The 23,588-nt window shown below is 38.9% G+C and overlaps 1 protein-coding gene across 1 annotated transcript in view; it reads right to left on the bottom strand.

Annotated features, from left to right (window-relative positions):
* Positions 1–23,588, bottom strand: part of cttnbp2 (cortactin binding protein 2) — a 134,807-nt gene that overhangs the window by 46,830 nt on the left and 64,389 nt on the right. Inside the window, exons 7-11 of the mRNA XM_020525427.2 lie at positions 23,028–23,231; positions 8,168–8,267; positions 6,877–7,027; positions 4,070–4,324; positions 773–890 (exon numbers count right to left, since the gene is read on the bottom strand). Coding sequence (XP_020381016.2) covers positions 773–890; positions 4,070–4,324; positions 6,877–7,027; positions 8,168–8,267; positions 23,028–23,231 — 828 coding nt within the window. The remainder of the gene's footprint in view (positions 1–772; positions 891–4,069; positions 4,325–6,876; positions 7,028–8,167; positions 8,268–23,027; positions 23,232–23,588) is intronic.

Raw genomic sequence — 23,588 nt, forward strand, 5'->3', positions numbered from 1 at the left:
TAATTACCAAAGTATGTTGAAATCATTTTGTTTGCGTGGATCATCCTTTTCAAAATAACAGAAATTGCATCAATATATTTGTATACAATGCATGTAACAGCAATACATCAGTGCATGGATGTAAGCTAAAAGCACCTTTGGAGACAGTGCCAAAACTGATCATTTGAGGACTGCTGTACCATTCTGCACATATACTCAAGGTTTCAAATAGGTGGATTAGGACTGCTTCGAGTTTGGATTCAATCATTTTCCCCCTGTTTTTAATACATGAGAACCACTTCAAGTGAAAATGAGTTACTTGGATAATAAGCTAGTCCACAAAGGACCATTGGTCTCTCTCTCTCTCTTTCTCTGTTAGAAAGAAGTAATGTTACACCTTGAGGGGCAGCACTCCACATTAAGTATGGAAAAACAGCAAGATGGTACAGGCATGAAACCCGCACTAATTGATATCATTCTGCACTATAGTCTAGCTATCTAACAAACTGAGCTAACAAATGCTTACACAGCAATCTATAATGACACAAAATCTGACTTTAGAACCAAAACAAAATCAAGTTCATGAGTGAACTGTGCTATAAGTGTCTTCTATACAAAACAAATTTTGGTTGCTTACTTTTTTCTTAGTTGCTGCACCAAAAATACAAAGCCATCCTACATAAAGTGCTGATTGAATTGAAAGGAAAACGAATTCAAAGTCAATTTCCTTTGCCATGTTATTTTAGCTACACTGGAGATATGTACTTCATTCTGCCAAACAGTTTTTACTCACTCCAATTCTCCAGCAGATGCTTGCAGTCATCTGTAGCCACATCATGCACAGTTCGTTGACAATTATCTTTTTTATCTGGGTCTAAACCTTTATGACAGCAGAGCACTTCTAGGCAATTCTGAAGCAGGAAAACAAACAAACAATTTGTAGTAAAGCAGCTCTGTTTGACGTGACACACAATCATTCTTCAAACAATTTCAGAACGAGAAAAGTTAAAAGACGAATGAGGGAAGGTACTTTTCCCTCTCTACTTCAATCGTAATGCAAATATAATCAAACATGGTTAGAATCTCCCTCTATGATGACCTCTACGGTAATTCTACAATGATGGGAAGAGATTATGCAGATTATTTATTTTCAGTTGTATTTCATCATAACATTACAGCCCCAACTGTATACGTATAAACTGTATTCCTGAACAGCAGAATACAACTGAACCTCAAAGCTCTTCCAATACAAGCTGGATGAAATGACCAACTAAACTCTTAATCCAACAAAAGCCCATTTCGGCAGTTTACTCATCCTGTCTTCCCAGGCACTATTTCATTATTAATTGACTTTACCAGCAGAATATCAAGCTATAATTCATCTTCAAATATTATTTATTTGTTTCCCTCCACTTAGCAGGTACTTTACAAGATTTCTAACCAACAGTACTTGTGAACATGTTACTGGAAAATGTAACTTTGACAGATGCATTTCAGCAGTTTTTAGTATAAGAACTACAAAGGCCATTTAGTCCATCAAGGCTGTTCCCGCCATTCAATTGGAACAGAGCTAATTTGTGTCTTAATTCCATCTGCCAACCTTTATTCCCTAACTCCTATTGCCCTTACTAACCAAAACAAAATCTACCAGTCTTAGTTTGGACATTTTCAATTGATCCAGCCTTTCTTTAGAGAAACCATCAGATTGCCACTACTTTGTATAAAGTGAAACACCCGAACAACCTAGATCTAAGTTCAAGCTAATGTTCCTTGGTTCTCAACTCTTTAACCTAAGGAATAATTATTCTACATTGACCCTATCATGTTAAACACCTCAAGTGGATCATCTGTCAAACTTCTATGTAGGCCATGCAACTGTTCTCGTTACTTAATCTTTTAATGAAGTAACCCATTCTCATGAATTTATGCTGCACCCTTCCAAGTCCGATCTATCCTTTAATATGTATTGCCCAAAACTGAAAGCAGTATTCTAGATGGGGTCTAACCAATATTGTCTACAGCTCTAACATACCTTCCACCCCTTTTTATTCCATGCCTCTTTGGCTAAAGGCCAATACTCCATTAGACTTTTAATTTTTTTTTGAAGCTTATCCATTAATATATAATGATTTCTGAACTTGGACATCTAAATCCTTCTGCTTATGCTCAGTTCCCAGCACTTTGCCATTTAGAAAACACATTGATTGATCTGACTTCAGTCCAAGGTGGATGATCTCATGCATTCCCACACTGAACTCTGTCACATTTAACCTCCACCTTTATAGGTAAATATATGTCATTGACACACTGTTTCCCTACTAACAAGAAAAAGAATGAATGCGAATGGAATAATTTAAGTTTTTCAAATTCTCCAAGAATACAATAGTCAAATATAAATTGAAAAATCAACACAATGTTTTTGCTCTTCAGAAAGAAATGGCTAGTATGCTAAAGACCCAACACTCACTTCTTATTCCTCATATAATGAATCATTTCTTACAGGAGAACAGAACTGTTGAATTTACTGGAATGGATGAAATTCAAACTTTGGTTAAACTTTAATGGAACAGGACCTCTATTTTGTAAACAGATATGTGCATGTTTGGATGATCTAAATAATACAGTTTTCAAGTATTTGACCAGGTATATATTTTCCATGGTAACAAAAATTTTGTAAAGGGATTTACGATAATAAAAAACAAAACTTGGTAAAATGCGATGTAGTGATGTTGATATTTAAAGGTGTCAGGATGGTAAAGTGCTAAAACAGACAGAGCAGACAGTTGGGAAGTGATGCACTTTGAGAGAGGACTAATATGGAAAGTTCCTTAAAAATAAGTGGAACAATTCTGAAATATGTGGCTGAGCAGCCAGACCTGGTGCCGTATACAAAGATCTTGAAATGTGAAGCTGGATCTGGCTACAGTGGTTGAAAATACTTATATAGGTTTGCTGAGTTTATAAACAGAGCAATGGAATAAAAAAAGTCATAAAGATTATGCAAGAACTGTTTATCGCTGGTTAGCCCTTAAGTGCAGTATTGTGGCAATTTTGGGCATCACACTTCAAGAAGAACTTAGAAAAGGAATAGAGCAGCTTTAACAGGTTATTACCAGGGTTGAGGGACTGGTGAGGCTGGAAAAGCTAAGACTAGTCTGTGCAGAATAAGAGGAGGTTAAGAAGTGCGCAGACAAGTTGGACCAAAGGATCGGTTTCCGTGCAGTGTAACTCTTACGACTCTAAGGGGCCTAACAGAGGTTTACAAAATATCTTGTAAGGTTAAAAAAGAAAACAAATTCCCTCTAGTAAATGGGTCAATTACAAGAACTCATATATTCAAGTAACTGGCAGAAGGACTAGGTATTGGGCTTGCTTTCCATTAGAATTCTCAGGATCTGGAATGCTGTATCCTGATTCCATAATGATTTTTAAAAGAGACAGCTGCTTTAGATGAGAAACAACCAGAATTACAAACAAAATAGTAGGGATTAGAGACAAAAGCATGATAGCTCTAAAGATCCAGTATGGTGAGCTAAATGATGCCCTTCTGTGCTGCAAGTTTCCATGATTGAATAATTTGAAATATAACTGGAATGGGATTTCAGGGTAGAGATAACTGTCTGTAACAGGTAGTAGAATACTTTTATTTTCTAAATTGCTAATTCTGTGACTAGGTTAACTAACTTCTAGCTGGAAGCAAGTGTGTAGACAGCCACATGACAGCAGACATTAATTACTTCCTTGGAACATGCCACAAACTGAATTACATTGAATTCCATTTTGTGGCTCAGTGCACTGGGAGCACCAGATGACACCGATCCCTCATAATCATTTAATTCAAGTGAGCAAAACAGAACCTCTTGGCATTGTTGATGCTTACTGCAATCTATGATTTTACAGAAGGAGACACAACATGACATTGAATCATACTTTTGAGATAAGATCATTAGCTCCTGTACATCTTAAATATTTTATATTTTTAAAGTCGCAATACAAAGCATTGGAATAGTTTTATACATTGGAAATATTAAATTTAAATCAGAGCTTGAACTTGAGGCATACTGCAGCAATATAACATTGCAAAACAGACCTTAAAACCTTTAGATGCTGCAATATGGGCAGCCGTCCAACCTTCTTTGTCAGCATGGTTGATGAGTTCAGCTGAAATTTTAGGTTCCACTGTGGATTTATCACTCCCTTCGGCACATTCAGGGTCTACAGAGCTCAATTTGTGTTCTGAATCATCAGCAAACCTTCTGTGTCCAGATACTTGATGATACATGAGAAGCTTTAGGCAATCCACGTGACCAGTGCTCACAGCTGCGTGAAAAGGTGCCCAACCATTCTAAAAATTAAAGAAAGTAAAAGAAGAGTTTCCTACTCAATTTCTGTTTCCCCAAGGTCATCGTAATTAGCCAGCTAGGAAACTGACATACTCAGAAATTGAAAATTAAAACTGATTCTGCCAAGATCGAAACCTGTTGCTGCATTTAAATCAAATTAAAACCATTAAGTAATTTACGTATATAGTTGCACAAAGCAGTTTGTACTACAAAGCTAAAGAATAACATTGCTTAAGCAATGATCATGAAATGAAAAACGAAGAGTGACTGAAAAGCTTGTACTGCAAAATTCTGTTACTTGGAAAGAAGATCTCTAAATAAAGACACTTTTGGAAATATGTAATCCTGGAATAACTACATTTCTATCACATGTTCTGGCTAAATTTATGTTTTTCTAATGATGTAATAATTATAAATTTGATAATTTTCAATGTGCTGACTCTAATACAACTGTATCTTATAAACTAACAAATTTTTGCTGGTCAAGCCATTTCAGATAATTATCAGGGAACAAACTCATCAAAAGAAACAAAACTGATCGCCATAAACGACGTGAAGTGCTTCATTTTTCTTAGGCTGATATTGTGTTATTAATGTGTGGTATTTTACATAATCTTGCTAATGTATGACAAATGGCCACAAGACAGTATTAATGCTGTACAGAAAATGTACAGGAGAAGCAGACAAAATATTCCATGCACCAATATCCTGATGATAATTTGAAAAAAGAAGTCATTGATTAAACCCTAGATGTGCCAAAATCAAAATACTTGATTGGTGTCAGTGAGCTTAACAGACAAGATCATCAATGCTTAACACATCACCTTTTCAAAATCTTCAAAGTCCAGGGATGCTTGAATAATTTAAAGATTTTACATGTTGTCTCATGCCTGATTGCCAAGCTATAAAACTACAGCCCAATGATGTAACATTTATTTTCCCGTTTGTTGTTTCCTTTAAGACTAAGGTGATGAAAAACAATGGGCTTTATTCTCTTTGAATACTAAATATATGATCCCATTACAATTCCATCCATCCTATCAGGGTCTGATCTAAATGAATGCAGTTCTTCAAACTGCAGCACATGATTAACTAGACAACAATTGGGAGCAACGCTTAAGAAATTAGCTTTTTGATGGAGGTAGATTCGAAAAGTATTTCATTTGAAGTTAAAACTATCAATGTCTCAACTATGTTGCAAAATTTTATACCCATTATTGTATAACATAACTTCAACATTACATTTTGCAAAAACAAAATACTGCAAATGCTGGAATTCTAAAAATAGAAAATTCTGGAGATGTCAACAGGTCTGCGTGCATCTCTGGAGAGATAAACAGAGCTAATGTTTCAGGTTGCGACTTTTCATTGGATGTTTCTAGCTCGACAATATTGCCAGACCTGCTAAATATTTCCAGCATTTTCTGTTCATCTTTAACATAATTATGTTTTTTAACCAACACAGTGTTATGATCATTCTGGAGGAAGTTTACTGCTGTGAGAAACTGACTGATACTTTCTCATTGTGCAAGCTAAACCAATATAAAAAGTGAAAATTTCAATTAAGTAATCCTCCCCATTTTCATGACTTGAATGAATTAGTTGCACATGCTCAGAAAGCAAAAAGTAGCTAGATAAAATTGTAGTTTTAAGTGAACACCTGTGTCAAATTAAATAACTGATGAACTCCATAGAGACATATTAATGAAGAGAAAGAGTTCATATGTGACTACTGCAAAGTTTATGTACCAAACAATACAGATTTGTAGTATAAAATTTAAGCATTAATAAAGGAGACTAGAGTTGAAGCTTGTCATCTTGCACCAATCAGAACTAGAACACAAGAAACAGACTCAAGCATCAGAAAAGTGTATCTACTATTAGGTGTGATTCTGTTATTGGAAATCATTTATTAAATAATCTAGACTGTGTTATGCGTTACTCCAGAAAACCGATTTAAGATCAGTTGGGTCTGCAGTGTGATGCATTTGCCTGTGCTAGAAGTTATATACATATCAAGAACCCCATTTTGTGTAGGCAACAAGGTATTTATACAGACATTGCACCTACTTTTAAAAAAAGGGGTCATGGAGTCAGCCATAATCTGCTGCATCTACTTGGCAACATGAGACCAATCAGAACCTACCTGCCTGGACTGAGAATTAAGACTGATGGTTAACTATTCTTGTTGCATCTCCATGCAAATGATAGACCGACCTATCGGCACCACCTTCTTATTCTAAACAGAATGGCGTCTATTTTTCAAGTCTTTTTTTTGGGTCCCAGTTCTGACGAGCACAAGATGAAAAACATCAAATTCAATCTCCTTTTAGCAAACTTTGAACAATACTGAATAGCAAGTAATTGAGACTGTAAATTTAAAAACAATGCAAGTAAGGCTTCACTTCTGTCTTGTAACGAATGTAAAAGATAAAGGACAACAGCATTCATTTGTTGATCACCCCAGAGCCAATTTGGGGAACACTGCCAACGTATAATATTTCAAATGTTCATTCTAAAAAAAAAAGCAGAATTTCTTGTTTCCAACACTTACAACAGTCATTATACTACAATCCGCTCCAGCTTCCAATAAGGTAAATGTACATTCAGTGTGTCCATTTAGACAAGATAGATACAGAGGAGTCTGATCTCCTTCAGCAGCATAATTTATGTTTGCACCATAAGTAATAAGCACTTCAGTGCACCTGCAAAGGTACAAAAAATGAAGAGAAATGACATTTCCAAAATTGATCAATAGAGGTTTCTTAGCTAATGATCTGACACTAAATGTCTTTCCAGATTAGAAGTAATGGCCCTTATTGATAGTATAATACCTTTATCCATGCAATATGCAAAAATTAAAAAATATTGCCACAGGTGGCTAATAAGGATCTCCTTCCTGACTGCTCACATACAGGGTTCATAGTCATTCATGATATACAACTGTAGTGAAGCAGCACGCATGTTCAGGGCAGTTACCCAGAGAGAGGGCAAAAAGAGGGGAGAATCTAAATTCATGTAATTTCTAATGCTCAGATCAAGTGCAACATTGCCAGAAACTGAGACCACTAAAATTGTGCACTCTCATATGGGAGAGATGTACATTGCCAGAAAAGGGAAGAAAATGCACTGCTTATTTTGTAAAAGTACTAAATAGACCCACCTTTTCAAAAAATGTTCATAATTTGTGAAAATTTGGCACTGTGCTACAAAGGAAAGTTGAAAAAATATAAGTAACTTCCTAAACTGAATTGAAAACATTCATACGTGCACCAGAAATTGGATCAGACCCAGATCAAGGCAAAATCCTAGTGCTGTGCAGACTGCTCACCAAACTGGCAACAGAGCCACAACAAAGTGATCCGCCAGCCTCAGTTATTATTGGCTAGCTGTGGGCAGAACTCATGGCCCTAGGTGCAGCTTGCCATTCATAGAGGGGAGTGAAATTGGCCTGTTTGAATGCAGAGTCAAGATAGTGCATCATATGATGAGCTCCCATTTCTTCTGACAAAGTAAAGAGTTAAATTTTCATTTGAAGGCAGTAAACTTATATGGGACTTTAAGATGCCCAAAGAAACTTATCTTATCATGCACTGAGAATCCTGCAGTGTTTCATAATTCTGCAAAGGGAACATGAAACAGGTACTGGACCAATTACATATGCAAATTTGACTACAGGGCAACGTCTTACCCAATAGGGCTAAAAGCGTTATTTCCAGAGTATACGAGCTTGCACTCATATTGAACACACGTGATATTTTGAATTTATAAAACGGAGGTAGCAAAATCCAAGTTTGGCCGAGCCTCAGTTTCTTGTGGTCACAAAATTAAATGCTACCGCTTACCTAACATGCCCCTCTGCAGCAGCTGCACACAGTGGTGTGAATAAATTACTTCCAACAGCATCAACCTGTGCTCCTGAAGTCAGCAGCAATGTTACACAATCTATAAGAGAAACAGGTTTAAATACATGCAAAGTACAAAAATTCTGAACTGCATTACACATAACCATGGCTCTAATGGTGGTGACCAGTGGTAAAACAAAGCTGCTCAAGGCTGACCTTGAAGAAAGATCTGGCAACATCTGTTGAAATCTCAACATCAGTTTGAATCTGGTGTCAAGTCAAGGGTATCTCCAGGCACCCAGCAGGCAAGCAGTAAATCACACAAACATTCTCAGAATGCAAACCAGAAGAAGTAAATGAATTACAGGGAGAGCGATATAAATGACTTAGGCATATAAATCGGACACAGCTGGAAGCTCAAATATTAAAAATGTGAATTTTTAATATAATGGAGAAATTTGATAAATAATTACAAAATCAGTTTTGTCAAGGTCTGTGAGGCTGTTCCAGCATTATGAATGCAGCATGCCAATAAAAACGTACTTGCATCTCATTTAACAAGATACAACTTTAAGGGTTTTTACCACAAGCCTAACAGTATAATAGGGAAAGTTCTGATCATACTCATGGAATCATTCCTTACAGACAATATCCCAGAGATACCCAATCACCATTCCTGGACGTGTCTGGCTTGCCAACAGGAGAGGTCCACCATAGGAGGCAGTATATGGGAGAGGGGGACTGCTCTGGGAATCCTAAAAATTGACTCTGGATCCCATTAAATACTGTGGCTTCAGGTCAAAAATGGGCAAATGCTGATTAGCACCTAACATCCACCCTTGAATGCCGATAAATCGGTAATTCTCTATGTTGCATGAGGCACCGAGAGTGGTAAGGGCACAGAATGTACACTGGGTGAGGGACTTCAGCCTTCTTCATCAAGAATGGTATGTTAGCACTAAAGGACACAGCTGCTCGACTGAGTCTACAGCAGATGTGAGGGACCACAATATTTCAATTTGCATCTGACCAAGTTATATATGCATCCAAATCACTTATACTTTTGTTTTTTCCCCACATAACATATTTTGGCTGGAACAAACTGCAGGCCCTTTGAATCAGATCAATATCATGAATATTTTATAAAACTAATATATTTCTTACGTTTAAATTTATCCATCATGTCAATCAGCATTTTCTTACTTCTGTAATTTGACCCCTTGATGTGTGTGTTGGACGTATACAGTAGCTTTTGGTAATTTGCGTACATGAACAAAATCCTTTTGCTCTTCCACCAGTCTTAGTCCTATCTTAATTCTTAGTCCTATAAAGAGACAATGGCGAAGTGGTACTATTGCTAGACTATTAATCTAGAAAATCAACTAATATTCTGGGGACTCTGCTTTGAATCCCACCATGGCAAAAGATAGAATACAAATTCAATAAAAAAAATCTGGAATTAAAGAATCTATTGGCGAACATGAAACAGTTGTTGATTGTCAGAAAAACCCACTGGTTCACTGATACCCTTCGGGGAAGGCAGTCTGCCATCCTCACCTGGTCTGGCCTACTCTAGACCCACAGCAATGTGGCTGACTATCAACTGCCCTGTGAAATGGCCTACCAAGCCACTCAGTTCATAGTAATGACTACCAAGTCTCAACAAAGAAGTGAAATTGGATGCATGACCTGGCATTGACCTAGACACTGGAAAAGAAAATGGCAGAAACAGCCCTGTCGACCATGCAAAGTCCTCCTCACTAACATCTGACAGTTAGCGCCAAAATTAGGAGAGTTATCTCATAGACTGGTCAAGCAACAGCACGACATTGTCTGTAAGGTACGATTCCACGAGTACGACAGTGTCCCAGACACCACCATCACCATCCCTGGCTATGTACTGTCCCACCAGCGGTGGTGGCACAGTGGTATACAGTCAGCAGGGAGATGCCTTAGGAATCTTCAACCTTGACTTCAGATCCCATGAAGTCTCAAGGCATCAGGTCAAACATGGGCAAAGAAACCTCCTGCTGATCAAACAGTACTGCACGTAGAACAAACCTAAAGGAAGCAGTGAGGGTAGCATGGGTGTACAATCTACTATTTTGGGTGGGGTATTTCAATGCCCATCACGAAAAGTGGCTTGGCAACAGCAGTACTGATCGAGCTGATCAGGTCTTAAAGGATATTGCTGCTAGACTGGGTCTGTGGCAGGTGGCGAGGGTACCAACAAGAGGGAAAAAACATTTTTAACCTCATTCTTATCAAATGTGCCTGCTGCAGGTGCAAATGTCCGTGACAGTATTGGTAAGAGCGACAGGGCATCCATGAGGTGGTGTGTGCCATCAACAGTAGCAGAATCGTACTCTGACACCATCTGTAACCTCATGGCTCGACATATTCCCCACTCAAGCATTACCACCAACTCAGGGGATCAGCCCTGGTTCAATGGTCAGTGCAGGGGGCATAGTTAAAAATATGGTGTCAACTGGTGAAGCCACCAACAGAACTACTTGCATGCCAAACAGCCTTAGCAGCAATAGATAGACAGAGCTAAGCGATCCCACAACAAACGGATCAGATTTATGCTCTGCATTCCTACCACATCCAGTCATGACTGGTGGAGGACAATTAAACAACTCAATCAAGGAAGTGGGTGCACAAATATCCCTATTCTCAATGATGGAAGTGCCCAGTGCAGCAGTGCAAAAGCTAAGTTGTATCATACACAGCAATCTTCAGCCGGAATTGCCAAGTGGATGATTTATTTCAGCCTCCTCCAGTGGTCCCCAGAATCACAGATGCCAGTCTTTAGCCAATTTGATTCACTCTATGTGATATCAAGAAGAGGTTGGAGAAACTGGATACTGAAAAGCCTATGGGCCCTAACAACATTCCAGCAACAGTGCTGAAGGCTTGTGCTCCTGAAATTGCTGCTCCCCTAACCAAGCTCTCAGTGCAGTTCCAACACGGTCATCTACCCAACAATGTGGAAAATTGCTCAGATGTGCCCTGTACACAGAAGCAGGACAAAGCCAACCTGGTCAATTAGCAGCCATCCTTCTACTCTTGATCAGTAAAATGATGGAAGGTGTCATCAACAGCGCTATCAAGAGCGCCTGCTCAGTGACACCCGGTTTGGGTTCCGCCACGAGAACTCAGCTCCTGGCCTTGGTTCAAACATGGACAAAAGAGCCGAATTCCAGAAGTGAGGTGAGAGTGACGTAGAAGTCACATTTGACCGAATGTGACATCAAGGCGCCCGAGAAAAACCTGAATCAATGGCTATCGGGGGCAAAATTTCTGTTGCTTGGAGTCATACCTGACATATCGAAAAATGGTTGTAATCATTGGAGGTCAGTCATCTTAGCTCCAGGATATCTCTGCAGGTGTTCCTCGGGGTAATGACCTATTCCCAGCCATCTTGAGATGCTTCATCAATGTCCTTCCTTCCATAAAGTCAGAAGTAGAGATGTTCACTAATGACTGCACAATGCTCAGCACCATTTATGACTCCTCAGATAGTGAAACAGTCCATGTTTAAATGCAAAGGTGTGGACAATATCCAAGCTTGGGGTGACAAGTGGCAAGAAACATTTGTGCCACATAATTGCCAGGTAATGACCATGTTGCTACTGCCCCTTGACATTCAATGGTGCTGCCATCACCAAATCCCCCACTAACAGCATTCCTGGGGTTACTATTAACCAGAAACTCAACTGGACTAGCCACATGAATGCAGTGGTTACAACAGCAGGTCAGAAACTAGGAATACTGCAGCGAGTAACTCACTACCTAACTCCCCAAAGTCTGTCCATCATCTACAAGGCACAAGTTAGCACCGTGATGCAATACTTCCCACTTGCCTGGATGAGTGTAGCTCCAACAACACGCAAGAAGCTTGACACCATCCAGGTTAAAGCAGCTCACTTGATTGGCACCACATCCACAAGCACCCACTCCCTCCACCTCCAACACTCAGTACCAGCAGTGTGCACTGTCTACAAAATGCACACAGAAATTCACCAAAGATCCTCAGACCCCACTGTGCAAACCCACAACCACTTCCTGCTAGAAGGACAAGGGTAGCAGATACATGGGAACACTAACACCTACAAGCTTCCCTCCAAGCCACTCACCATTCCTGCTCTGAGGGGGGGTCACTGGACCCGAAATATCAACTCTGATTTCCTCTTCACAGATACTGCCAGACCTATTCAGCTTTTCCAGCAACTTCTGTTCTTGTTTCTGATTTACAGCATCCACAGTTCTTTCGGTTCAAGAAGGCAGCTCACCGCCACCATCTCAAGGGCAGGCAACAAACGCTGGCCAGCCAGCGACACCCATGTCCCACAAGTGAATCATTTAAAAAAAATTCCAATCACACTCATATCATTTTCCTTCCATAACCTTACTCTTTTTTCCTACTCCTTGGCAAGGTGACTCTTAATTTCTCCATAACCGCACTAATTCTGGTGTTTTTCTACTTTCCTAGTCCACAAGGGCATTGTTCTCCTCGTGAGTTTGAATTTTCTTCGCAGAATTATTACCCTTTATCCAGTTTATACTTGGGATCCTTTCACTTTCTCCAATCTAGTTTGCTAGTATCATTACTCCCTCCTGTACCATCAAAAGACATGGACTTTCTGGTCCATAATGTTCATGACTTCTTCATGCTGGTACTATCATGGGGGATTTAGTTGCATATTTTGGTTGGGAATTCCTGATCTTGTTAAACTATGGAGACTGGCAAGAACTTTCACCTGTAGTTTGCAATACACCCTACAGTAACCTCATTAGTCAGGAGCTAGGAGCTGTACTAAGGTAGATTGAGCAGCAGAGAACTATTTTTGTAGGATGGTATGAACTTACAGTTAAAAACAATGAGTTCTTGATTTCAGCTAGGTAATCATGGCACCAGATATGATCAGCACCAATTTTATATTAAACCACTACTTTTATGTGCTACCATTAGACAATAAAGGAAACAAGAATGATAACCAGAATTAATCTACAAAATGACTAAAATAATCTGCAATTTCTACTGAAACTAAATAGATGTCAGTTATTTTAAACTTAAGATATTACAGTTTAAGAGGCTGTCATGAACTTTTGTTAGAGATAGGCTAGTACAGTACAACACCAAAACTGAAAGCAATAAGATGGAGCAACAATAATGCACAGGTGAAGTAAGGGATGTTTTGTTTTTTGGACAAGAATAAATTGTAGTAGATATGTCAAATTATTTACAACAAGAGGAAACCTTAGAAGAACAATAACAGAAACATGGACAAATAGAAAAAGAAGATTCTGAATGACTAAAGCAACTTAGAACTGTAGTGTCACAGTGTTCAATTTTAACGTGATTAATCTTCTACATCTGCTTACCATCTTTTGAACACAAACTGAGTATGGTTTATTTAGTTAATACAGCTGTAACAGTAACAGATAATTGTAAAAATATTAATAAAATCTAAGTGTGTCACAATTCCTAACCCCTTTTGATCAAATCTCCACAAAAGCACAGCTCAGCTAAACGTCAATGAAGAAACAAAAACAGAAATTGCTGAAAAAGCTCTGCAGATCCGGCAACATCTGTGAAGAGAAATCAGAGTTAACGTTTCAGGTCTAGTGACCCTTCCTCAGAACTGATGGTAGCTAGAAAAATGTCAGTTTTAAATGTAGAAGATAGGGTGGAGGCGAGGGTAAGGAGTAAACAATATGTGGTGGAGGCGAGGGTAAGGAGTAAACAATATGTGGATATAGAGGTCAAAGGAAAAGAACAGTTGGATAAATGAATGGATAATGATCTGGCTAGGAGGGTGAATAGCCGTTCACAAAGTCGTTAGTAGCTAACAATGGGTTGCGTGTAATAGCAGACTGTGTGATAACAAGGCCTGGTGTGTGGGGGCGGGGGCTAGGACATAGAAGAGTGCAAGCCCTAAAGTTATTGAACTCAATATGGACTCCAGAACGCTGCAGGGTTCCCAATCAGAAATTGAGTTGTTATTCTTCCAGCTTGGGCTGAGCTTTGCTACAGCACTGCAGCAAACCTGAGATAGAGATGTTGGCCAGGGAACAGGGTGGTGTGTTGAAGCGGCAGGCAACTGGAAGCTCAGGGTCATTTTTGCTGACAGAACGTAAGTGTTCCAAGAAACGGTCACCCAGTCTATGCTTTGTTTCCCCAAGGTAGAGGAGACCACATTATAAGCAGTGAATGCGATAGACTAGATTGAGGGAGGTGCAGGTAGAGTGCTGCTTCACCATCTCTGACTCCTCCATTCCATTCCTCGACATCAGGTTGGATGTGAACACACTGGATGGCACGCAAGAGGTTCACAAGAATGATTACAGGGATGAGAAACTTCATTTATGGAGATATGTTGGAGAAGATGCAATTACTTTCCTTGGAGAAGAGATGGCTAAGAGGTGATTTGATATAAGTTTCTGAACCACAAGTGGTCTGGACAGGGAAAATGTGGAGAAACCTGTCCTTACTTGTTAATGGATTAAGAATCAGTGGGCACAGATTAAAAGTAATTTGCAAATTAAGCAAATGCAATGTTTTGCTTCAAACTTGAAAAATTCAAAATGCAATTTTCACACAATGAGTAGCTAGGGTATGGAAAGCACTGTGTGGAAGGGTGGTGGAAACAAGTTCAACTGATTGGCCATGGTAAATTGCCTATAGTGTTCAGGAACATGTAGATTAGGTGGATTATAGGGGGATGGGTCTGGGCAGGATGTTCTGAGGGTCGGTGTGGACTTGTTGGGCTGAAGGGCCTGTTTCCACACTGTAGGGTTCCTAAGCTCTATAACTGATCTATGATGCATTCATGTGAACAGGAGATGATTAATAGAATAGAAACAAAGTTCAGGGTTAAGGGAAAAGGCAGGAGAATGGCAGTTAAGTCATAATGCTCATTCTGGGAGTTAGTGCAGTCTCTCTGGGCTGAATGGCCTCCTTCTGCACGGAAAGTTTTGTGATTCTGAAATTTCATTATTGCCAGGAGCTGGTATGAAATCCGGGATCTGATAAGTTAGTAAGAGGGATGTGGATTATGATAATAGAGAGCTGCCAAAATCCTGCACACCGTTAATTGGCAACTTGTTAACTGGCAGCATTCAATTGTAGCAGCATAGGGGTCTTGTGACACAGTGGAAATGTTCCTACATCTGGCCCAAAAGGTCCATCTTCAAGTCCCACCTGCGCTGCAGCTTTGTCATCCCACGTTTGATTAATTTTTTTCTTCTTCAACTGTAGCCTGCACTTCATGTGGAGGTGCTCTTTGGCACCTGTATGTTTATTTAGATGTAAAGAAAAATGGCAGGCAGGTGTTGGAACAAAATCACCCACCTCCTCTTTTCTAGGAGTTAGTGGAAAAACTCAACAGGAAGGTACTGAAATCTCCAGATGGCAGAAGGGTACCCATGTCAGATAGCAGCAATAGTGAGAAGTGACACAGCAGGTGAATGCTAGTAGCAGTCTACAGTGCCAAAGTGAAATCAATAATTTTACTATAGCTACCAAAGTGAAAATTCTCTTCTCACTTAATCATTATCCTTGTAATCCTTGTAGTGCCAACACTCACAAGGTTCCCCTTTCCTACTTCTAATCACTTGTGTGCATTCATGACAGTGAACTCTCCTTACATCCTTCTGCTGTAGCTGCCAAATACCACAGATTGAAATCTTCTCATAGTTGCTGCCCTGATCTATCACTTCTTCACAACTCTTTCAGCAGCATGTAAACTGATGCACTGCTATAGGAACAACATTATTAAACTGGAAAGGGTCAGAAAAATATTCTGAAGGATGCTATCAATATTGGAAGGTTTGAGTTATAAAGGTAAGGCTGGATAGGCTGGGACTATTCCATGGAGTGTAGAAGGCTGAGGGGTGACCTTATAGAGGTTTACAAAGTCATGAAGGGCATAGATAAGGTGAATGGTCTTTCCAAAGTCTTTTCCACAGAGTAGAAGTGTCTGAAATTAGAGGGCATAGGTTTAAGGTGAGAGGGAAAGATTTAAAAGGGACCAGAGGGGCAACTTTTTCACAGACGGTGGTACATATTGGAACGAGCTGCCAAAGGAAGTGGTAGATGGGAGTACAATTACAATTTTTAAAAGATATTTGGACAGGTACATGGATAGAAACGGTTTGAAGGGATATGGGCTAAATGCAGGCAAATGGGACTAGTTCAGTTCAGGAAACCTGGTCAGCGTGGAAGAGTTGGGCCAAAGGACCTTTTTCTATGCTGGTGACTCTAGGCAAACAGTGTGTATATACAATCTTTTACCAGTACTCAGAGTAATATGTCTCTTCTTTTATATAGGACAAGCGGACGTGCAACAGGAAATGAGAATGTATTCAAGAATGGAAATTGTTCATCGACATCAATCCATATTGGAAGAAACCACTAAAAATGCTGTCAGCTAGGGGACAAATCAGGTGTATTATAATGGGAGAGGCTGGAGGCTACGCTCAGAAGAGTATTTGGCATTTCATCTTCTACCTTCTTATGGATTTCTTGCTTTGTACACACATCATGATAAAATGGTCCTGCTTTAATCTCACATTTATCTCCCACTAGCTACCAATTTGCTGCTTTACTTCATTTCCTTTGCATTCATGTTGGTGTTTACATTTAGGCCACTAACTAGCTAGATATAAAGAGCAATTGTAGTTTCATAGAAGTTACAGTTCTTGCAATGGGAACAGGGAGGATTCATCCAGAATCATTAAATGGGGTTGACCGCTGGCAATTTTGCCATTTCTTGTTCTTCTTTGGCTCTCTGGGCTTTCTCAACTTGCTCTTTCATGTCTTCTTGCAAGGTGTTTCGAAAAGCTAAGCCTTTCAGTGGGCAAAGGTGTAGAGAATGCAGCATGATTTTAAAGATTCTTTGGGGTTATACTGAAGAGTATATGAGTGTTGCTTCAGAAATCCACATAAGGCTTGAGCTACAGAGTGGCTTTGATTGTAATCTTGCTTAGCACATGTTCTCAGGTTCCTGGCAGCAGTTTTAGCAAGGTAATCAGGGATGATGCTTAGCCTCACATCTGTTGGAAGGATGTACTTGTATACAGGACAAAAACTGGAGAGCAACAGTCTGTAAACCAGACACAGATTGACATTCATTGTTCAGAGTTATGCACCAGATATTAACCTATTCCTGTGCTTGAATAACATTCATGCTATACAAACGCCAAGCTATGGCCATCACCAATAAGAAAGAATCTAATCACCACCTCTTGACATTCAATGGTGTTAGCATCACTGATTTCCCCACTATCAACATCCTGGAGGTTACCATTGACCAGAAACTTAACTGGACCAGCCACATAAATAGAGGCTACAACAGCAGGTCAGGGCCTAGGAAAACTGTGGTGAGTAACTCACCTCCTGCCCACCTTCTGGAAGGCACAAGTCAGGAATGTGATGGAATACTGCCTACTTGTCTGGATGGTGCAGCTCCAATAACACTCAAGAAGCTTGAAACCATCCAGGACCTGCTAGATTGGCACCACATCCACAAACGTCCACTCCCTACACCACCAATGCTCAGTAGCATTAGTGTGTTATACCTGAAGATGTGCTTCAGGAATTAACCGAAGATCCTCAGACAACACCTTCCTAACCAATGGCCACTTCCATCGAAAAAGGACAAGGGCAGCAGTTATATGGGAACATCACCTACAAGTTCCCCTCCAAGCCACTCACCATCCTGACTTGGAAATATATCACAGTGGTGGGATACCCATGTATTTCTGACTTTCCCCCTCTACATATGTGTTATATCCTCATATATAATGAACGTAGAGAAAAAGGAGAAGTGACTTATTTTTACAGAGAATAATCTCAAAAACAAACAATCATAACTAATCATCCCATCATCAGAACCGATCATTGGAGTCAGTCAAGGACAGTGATGAAAATGAATGGATTTACCAATTGAGTAAGATTGCTGGAATCACCAGCATGACTGAAAATCACAAATTTTTCATTCCTTTTCAAAAAGGAATTTGGGACAAAATGTATAAAATTTGCAACCTGTAAATACTAAAGCTGCTGGTCTCAAGATACTTGTCTCTCCTTGCTCACACTGTGTGCCCCTGAATTGAATTCACATCAAAAAGAATGTTCTACTCTTCTGCCCTTAAAACTTTAAAATATGTTTGGACACAAGTATTACTGCTGAAATGAAACTGCAATTCCCGTTTTCAAATTTGGCCAGGAGACCAATGTGATTTTAAACGACGAACAACGACAAAGTTGCTGGAAAAGGTCAGCAGGTCTAGCAGCATCTGTGAAGGAAAAAAAAAGTTAACGTTTCGGGTCTGGTAACCCTTCCTCAGAACACACCTCTGTTCCGAGGAAGGGTCATCGGACCCGAAACGTTAACTCTATAATTTTCCTTCACAGATGCTGCTGGACCTGCTGACCTTTTCCAGCATCTTTGTCATTGTTCCTGATTTACAGCATCCGCAGTTCTTTCGGTTTTTAATGTGATTTTAAAACTCGGTTTGGTGTTGTATTAAATTTAGGAGCAGCAACTGTCTTGAGGGAATTGCCTATCACTGCCTTCTGGAGGCAATTGGAAGCATGCTTTAGAATTCAATTTTCTGCTTTTGTTAAGTGGTATAATGGCACACTAATAAAGGTCATTACACCATGAGATAATATAATCAGTAGGAAGCCTCAGCTTTGGCCTACATCCAGTACTATTAGCTTCTATTACAGTAAGGATGTATGCTGTAATATGCTTTACACTGGAACAGGGGACAAAGTTCAGAAATACATTATTCACAATGAGTTTGAGGTCCCCATTCCATCATAAAATCCACCTGATGATTTATTATAACCATTAGCAGATACGGAGGACAACAATAATTGTGCAGGGATATTGGCAACCTCTAATTTGTACCATGCAATTTCTGCTCTGAACTCATTTTTAAAATGTTTCTTATTATTTTGTATTAACATCCATGCTCTTTGCCAATCAGACCACTTGATAATTTTCATCTACATTCAGTTCTAAAGTGAGAGCAAACTAAAAGCAGATTTCACAACCAGCTTTGTATTTTTTAAGTTAGGATTTGAGCCCCGAGTTTAAAAATGATTATTTAGACTTTTTTTGTATTGAAAAAAAGTCAAATATATGCATTCATTTGAGTCAATGTCAAAATTAATTCATGTAAATACATCTCTCCGCGACAGACATGCATTTTATAAAAGATGTCTGAGCGAAAAAAAAAATCCTCCATTAGCTACATAATAGAGATAATCAAAGAAAGGGAAGTGTTTTCTGTACGCTTTTAACTGCTGCTGATTAAAGTGTCAAGATCGTTCTTACAATGTTAAAAGTCCCAATTAGGAAAGATCACAGTCAACACATACCAAGAACAAAATTGACAGGAGGGCCAGGCAAAGACATCACCCAGATACGTGTTAAAGTGAAATAAATAATCAGCAAATACAAGATTGACAAGTTGGGTCATTATTTATCTTTTGTACATCTTAGAAGACTATGGTTGAATTGATTATTTGTGTATTATAATCTCAAAAACCAAAGTAGTTTCTTTGCTTTTCTGAGATTGAGCTATTCTTTTAACTGTTGATATTTTCAATACCGAATTTCAACAATGTTGTCATGTTGTTTGAAATAACCATGAAATCCACATATTAAAATTGCAATTGTCACAAACCTCTGTCATGATTGAACCATATTTTAATGGTAACATACAATTCTCTGTATTGCTACATCAACTGTTTCTATTCACGTTTGTTACACTGCAACTGTCCATGTAATTGCAAGTTTTGGCACCAGGTGGCTGTGTGAATTCTTCCATCCAAGCCTAAAAATATTCACCAACTGACTGTGGCAAATACCACAGGAAAAATAAAGTTAAAAAACCCAAAAAATGATGTTGATGTAAACATGCTTCCAACAGAAACCGGAGATTAGAAGAACTCGTGAAGCAACATTTTCATGGTTTGAATATTTAGATCACAAGATAAATGTGTATACAGAAAAACATTTGAGTTTAACAAAAGGGTTGTACACTCCTATAACGTTTGCATTCAAAAGATTTCATACGGAAGGATTTAACAGCCCAACAATCTGTTGCAAAACTTCTACTGTGATATCATTTTTCAGCACTTATTAATGAAATATCTGGGGAAAACAGCTAGAAGAAACCACACTAATCAACAGTGTCAATGAAATGAATCAACAGCAGAAGATCATGACAAAAATCTGATTCTGGGGTACAAATGGAACTGAAATCAATTCACCTGCAGATAGACATTGTCAAGCTCATTAATTCTCTTAGATCAGTTTATCTCAGTAATCTACCATTTAGCACAAACCTGATTACATAATTGAGAAATTTATATTTGATTTATAACTGACATGGTCATTACGCACAGAATAGTGTTTGATGCCTCTGTAAGGTCCTGGGGGAGAGCATGCTGAATAGCTTCCTTTTAAGTGCATGCAAATTTGGACAATTCAGCATTACAGTGTACTTCATTGTCTTTCAGTAAGAAGTCATATAACCTTTGAATACAATTTTGGTTTCTATGTTTCTCCTTGACTTCTGTTTCGACATCTATCTAAATTATAATTTTAAAGACTCATGATGTGCACACCTTGGAGTCACATTTCTACATTTATTGGACACCCTTCTCACATCAACTCCAGCCTTGCATTTTTGTGACTTTAATAAATTTATTGCTTTAACTTTTAACTCTTGCATTATATTCTTGGAGCCAGTGCACAGATATGATCTACCTGTGCCAGGCAAATACATTTTTCTTTACTTGTATCAAACTAGTGTTTCTGAATGTTGTTGCTTTGAACAAAATCCACACAATCACAGAAGCATTACAACAATGAAGGAGGCCCATCATATCTGCATTCTCCACCTTTTACCCTGTACCCTTCTCATTAAAATAATCATCTCGTGCCCTTTTGAATGCATTAATCAACTCTGCCTCACCAACAGTTTGAGGCAGTGCATTTCAGATTTGAGCCAAGCAGCCAGTAAGTGTCTTCTATAGGTTCAGCATAATCCAACTGCCTTGGTCTGAGGTGACGTGCCAATTGTTTATACTGCATGCTCTTGTCTACATGACACCTCCAGGCAGTAAAGTAAGTAACATTTACTTGGAAATAAAAAGAAACTTCCTATTCCTTTTCATACCTTATGCACAAGAAAAATACTTAAAAGTATTCCACTCAATCTATACATGCAGCAATGATAATTTGTTTTTACTGTTCATGGAATGTGGGCATTGCTGGCTGGCCCAGCATTTATTGCACAACCATAACTGCCCTTGAGAAGGTGGTGATGAGCTGCCGTTTTGAACCACTGCATTTCATGGGAGTATTCACACATGGGAGAGAGTTCCAGGACATTGATCCAGCAGTGAAAAAATGATGGTATAGTTCTGAGTCAGGATGGTGCAAGGCTTAGAGGTGAACTTGCAGGCAGTGGTGTTCGCATGTAGCTACTGCCTTGCCCTTCTACGCAGTAGAGGTTGCCAGTTTGGAAGGTGCTGACAAAGAAACCTTACAGTTGTTGCAGTACATCCTGTAAAGAGTACACATTGCTGAGACTGTCTTATGCAGGGATGGAATGTATCTTGAAGGTGCTAGAATGAGGTGTTAATCAAGCAGGTTGCTTTGTCCAGGATAATATTGAGTTTCTTGATTGCTGTTGGAGCTGCACCTATCCAGACAAAAAGACAGTATTCCACTACACTCCTGACTTCTGCCTTGTAGAGATGGTGGACAGGCTTTTGGGAGAGGGGAGGTGAGTTACTCACTGCAAGATTCCTATTCTCCGACTTGCCCCTCTAAGCCAGTGTTGATATGGCTAGTCCAATTGAGTTTCTGGTGAATGGTAACCTCCAGGATGCTGATAGTGAGGGATTCAGCAGTATTAATGCATAAAACTTTTCTGAAGAAGGGTCCCGACCCAAAGTGTCATTTTTCCTGCTCCTCTGATGCTGCCTGGCCTGCTGTGTTCCTCCAGCTCCACGCTGTGTTATCTCTATCTCTTATACCTCGTTTGTATTAAGACTCATAATTTTAGGAGTTTATTAATTTCTAACTATATCCAATCGGTTTTACACACTTTTCGTCATGCAACAAGACTGAACACTGAGATTTTCTTGTTCCTGAGTCCATATGACACTTTTCGTTTTCCAAACCATGCCAGCTGGTCATTCTTCTCCAACCAAAACTCAAATTACTTTCATTGTCAAAGTGCTGTAGAATCCTTGCAACCAGACAGACCCTTGCTTCAACCAATAATAACCTGAACTATACCTACCTACACATCAACTGATAGAAGATAAATCTCAAAAAATAATTAGAATTCCTATAGGTACTTTGTACGGTCATGTTTCAGTTCCAACATAACCACCAAAGTTAACAACCAACAGAGATAACAACCTAGTCTAAAACAACATGAAGTGAAAAATGCCCCAAAATACATTTATTTTTGTAACAATTATATTATCCTAATGACAAAGTGTATCATTTCAGTTTTGGACAGAGTAGCATTTATAATGACAGGCTATCCGTGGATTTAATAGTGTGTTGTAAAACCACAAAACAGTATTTCTATCATACTGAAACAGTAATGTCATAAGAGGAGACGCTGATCAAACCAGGCATCCACTTCGCAAATGGTGACCAAATTTGTTTGAACATTATTTAACTATTTCATGGCTATTTAGAACTGGAAATTTCAAAAACCAGGAACATACTTCAGATGTTATTTAACACATAGCGTAGTCACGCAAATTAAATTTGTAGTTTACACCTTGTAATCAAAATCATAAGTTTACCTGTATATCCGTTTTTAGCAGCAGAATACAAGGCAGACGAACCTTCCTCATCGGGATGATTAATATCAATTCCATCTTCGTTTAGCAGCATTGACAATAAAGTGACATTTCCCTGGGCAGCAGCTTGGTGAAGCAGAATGGACCTGCCACCCAGGGGGACAGGACCACCAGACAATAACGAAGGAATTAGGGAGGGAGACCTGCCTGTGAGTTAAAGTGAAAAATTTATAGGGGAAGAGAATAAGTGATTACAATCTGTTTGCATGCACTAAGACTGTAACGTAGAGGTGAGGAAGAACAAGCATGATCTTATTTATTCAATATGCTGACTTCAGAGAAAATAAAACAACTTTTTACTTTAAAAATATTGTGTATATTAGTTGAACATTAATAATTTGAGCATTTTAAACACAGGCAAATCCAAAAATTTCAAAATGAAATTACCTTATCTAAAGTAATTTTTAAAGCTGTCTTTCAGCTTTTACTTCAATTGCTTTTTGGGGAAATGTAGAGTTCACAACATTGGAGCTGTTAAGTTTAAACATTTTGACATTTTCTTCT

The sequence above is a fragment of the Rhincodon typus genome, chromosome 18, assembly GCF_021869965.1.
Source record: "Rhincodon typus isolate 14 chromosome 18, sRhiTyp1.1, whole genome shotgun sequence".
Lineage (NCBI taxonomy): Eukaryota > Metazoa > Chordata > Chondrichthyes > Orectolobiformes > Rhincodontidae > Rhincodon > Rhincodon typus.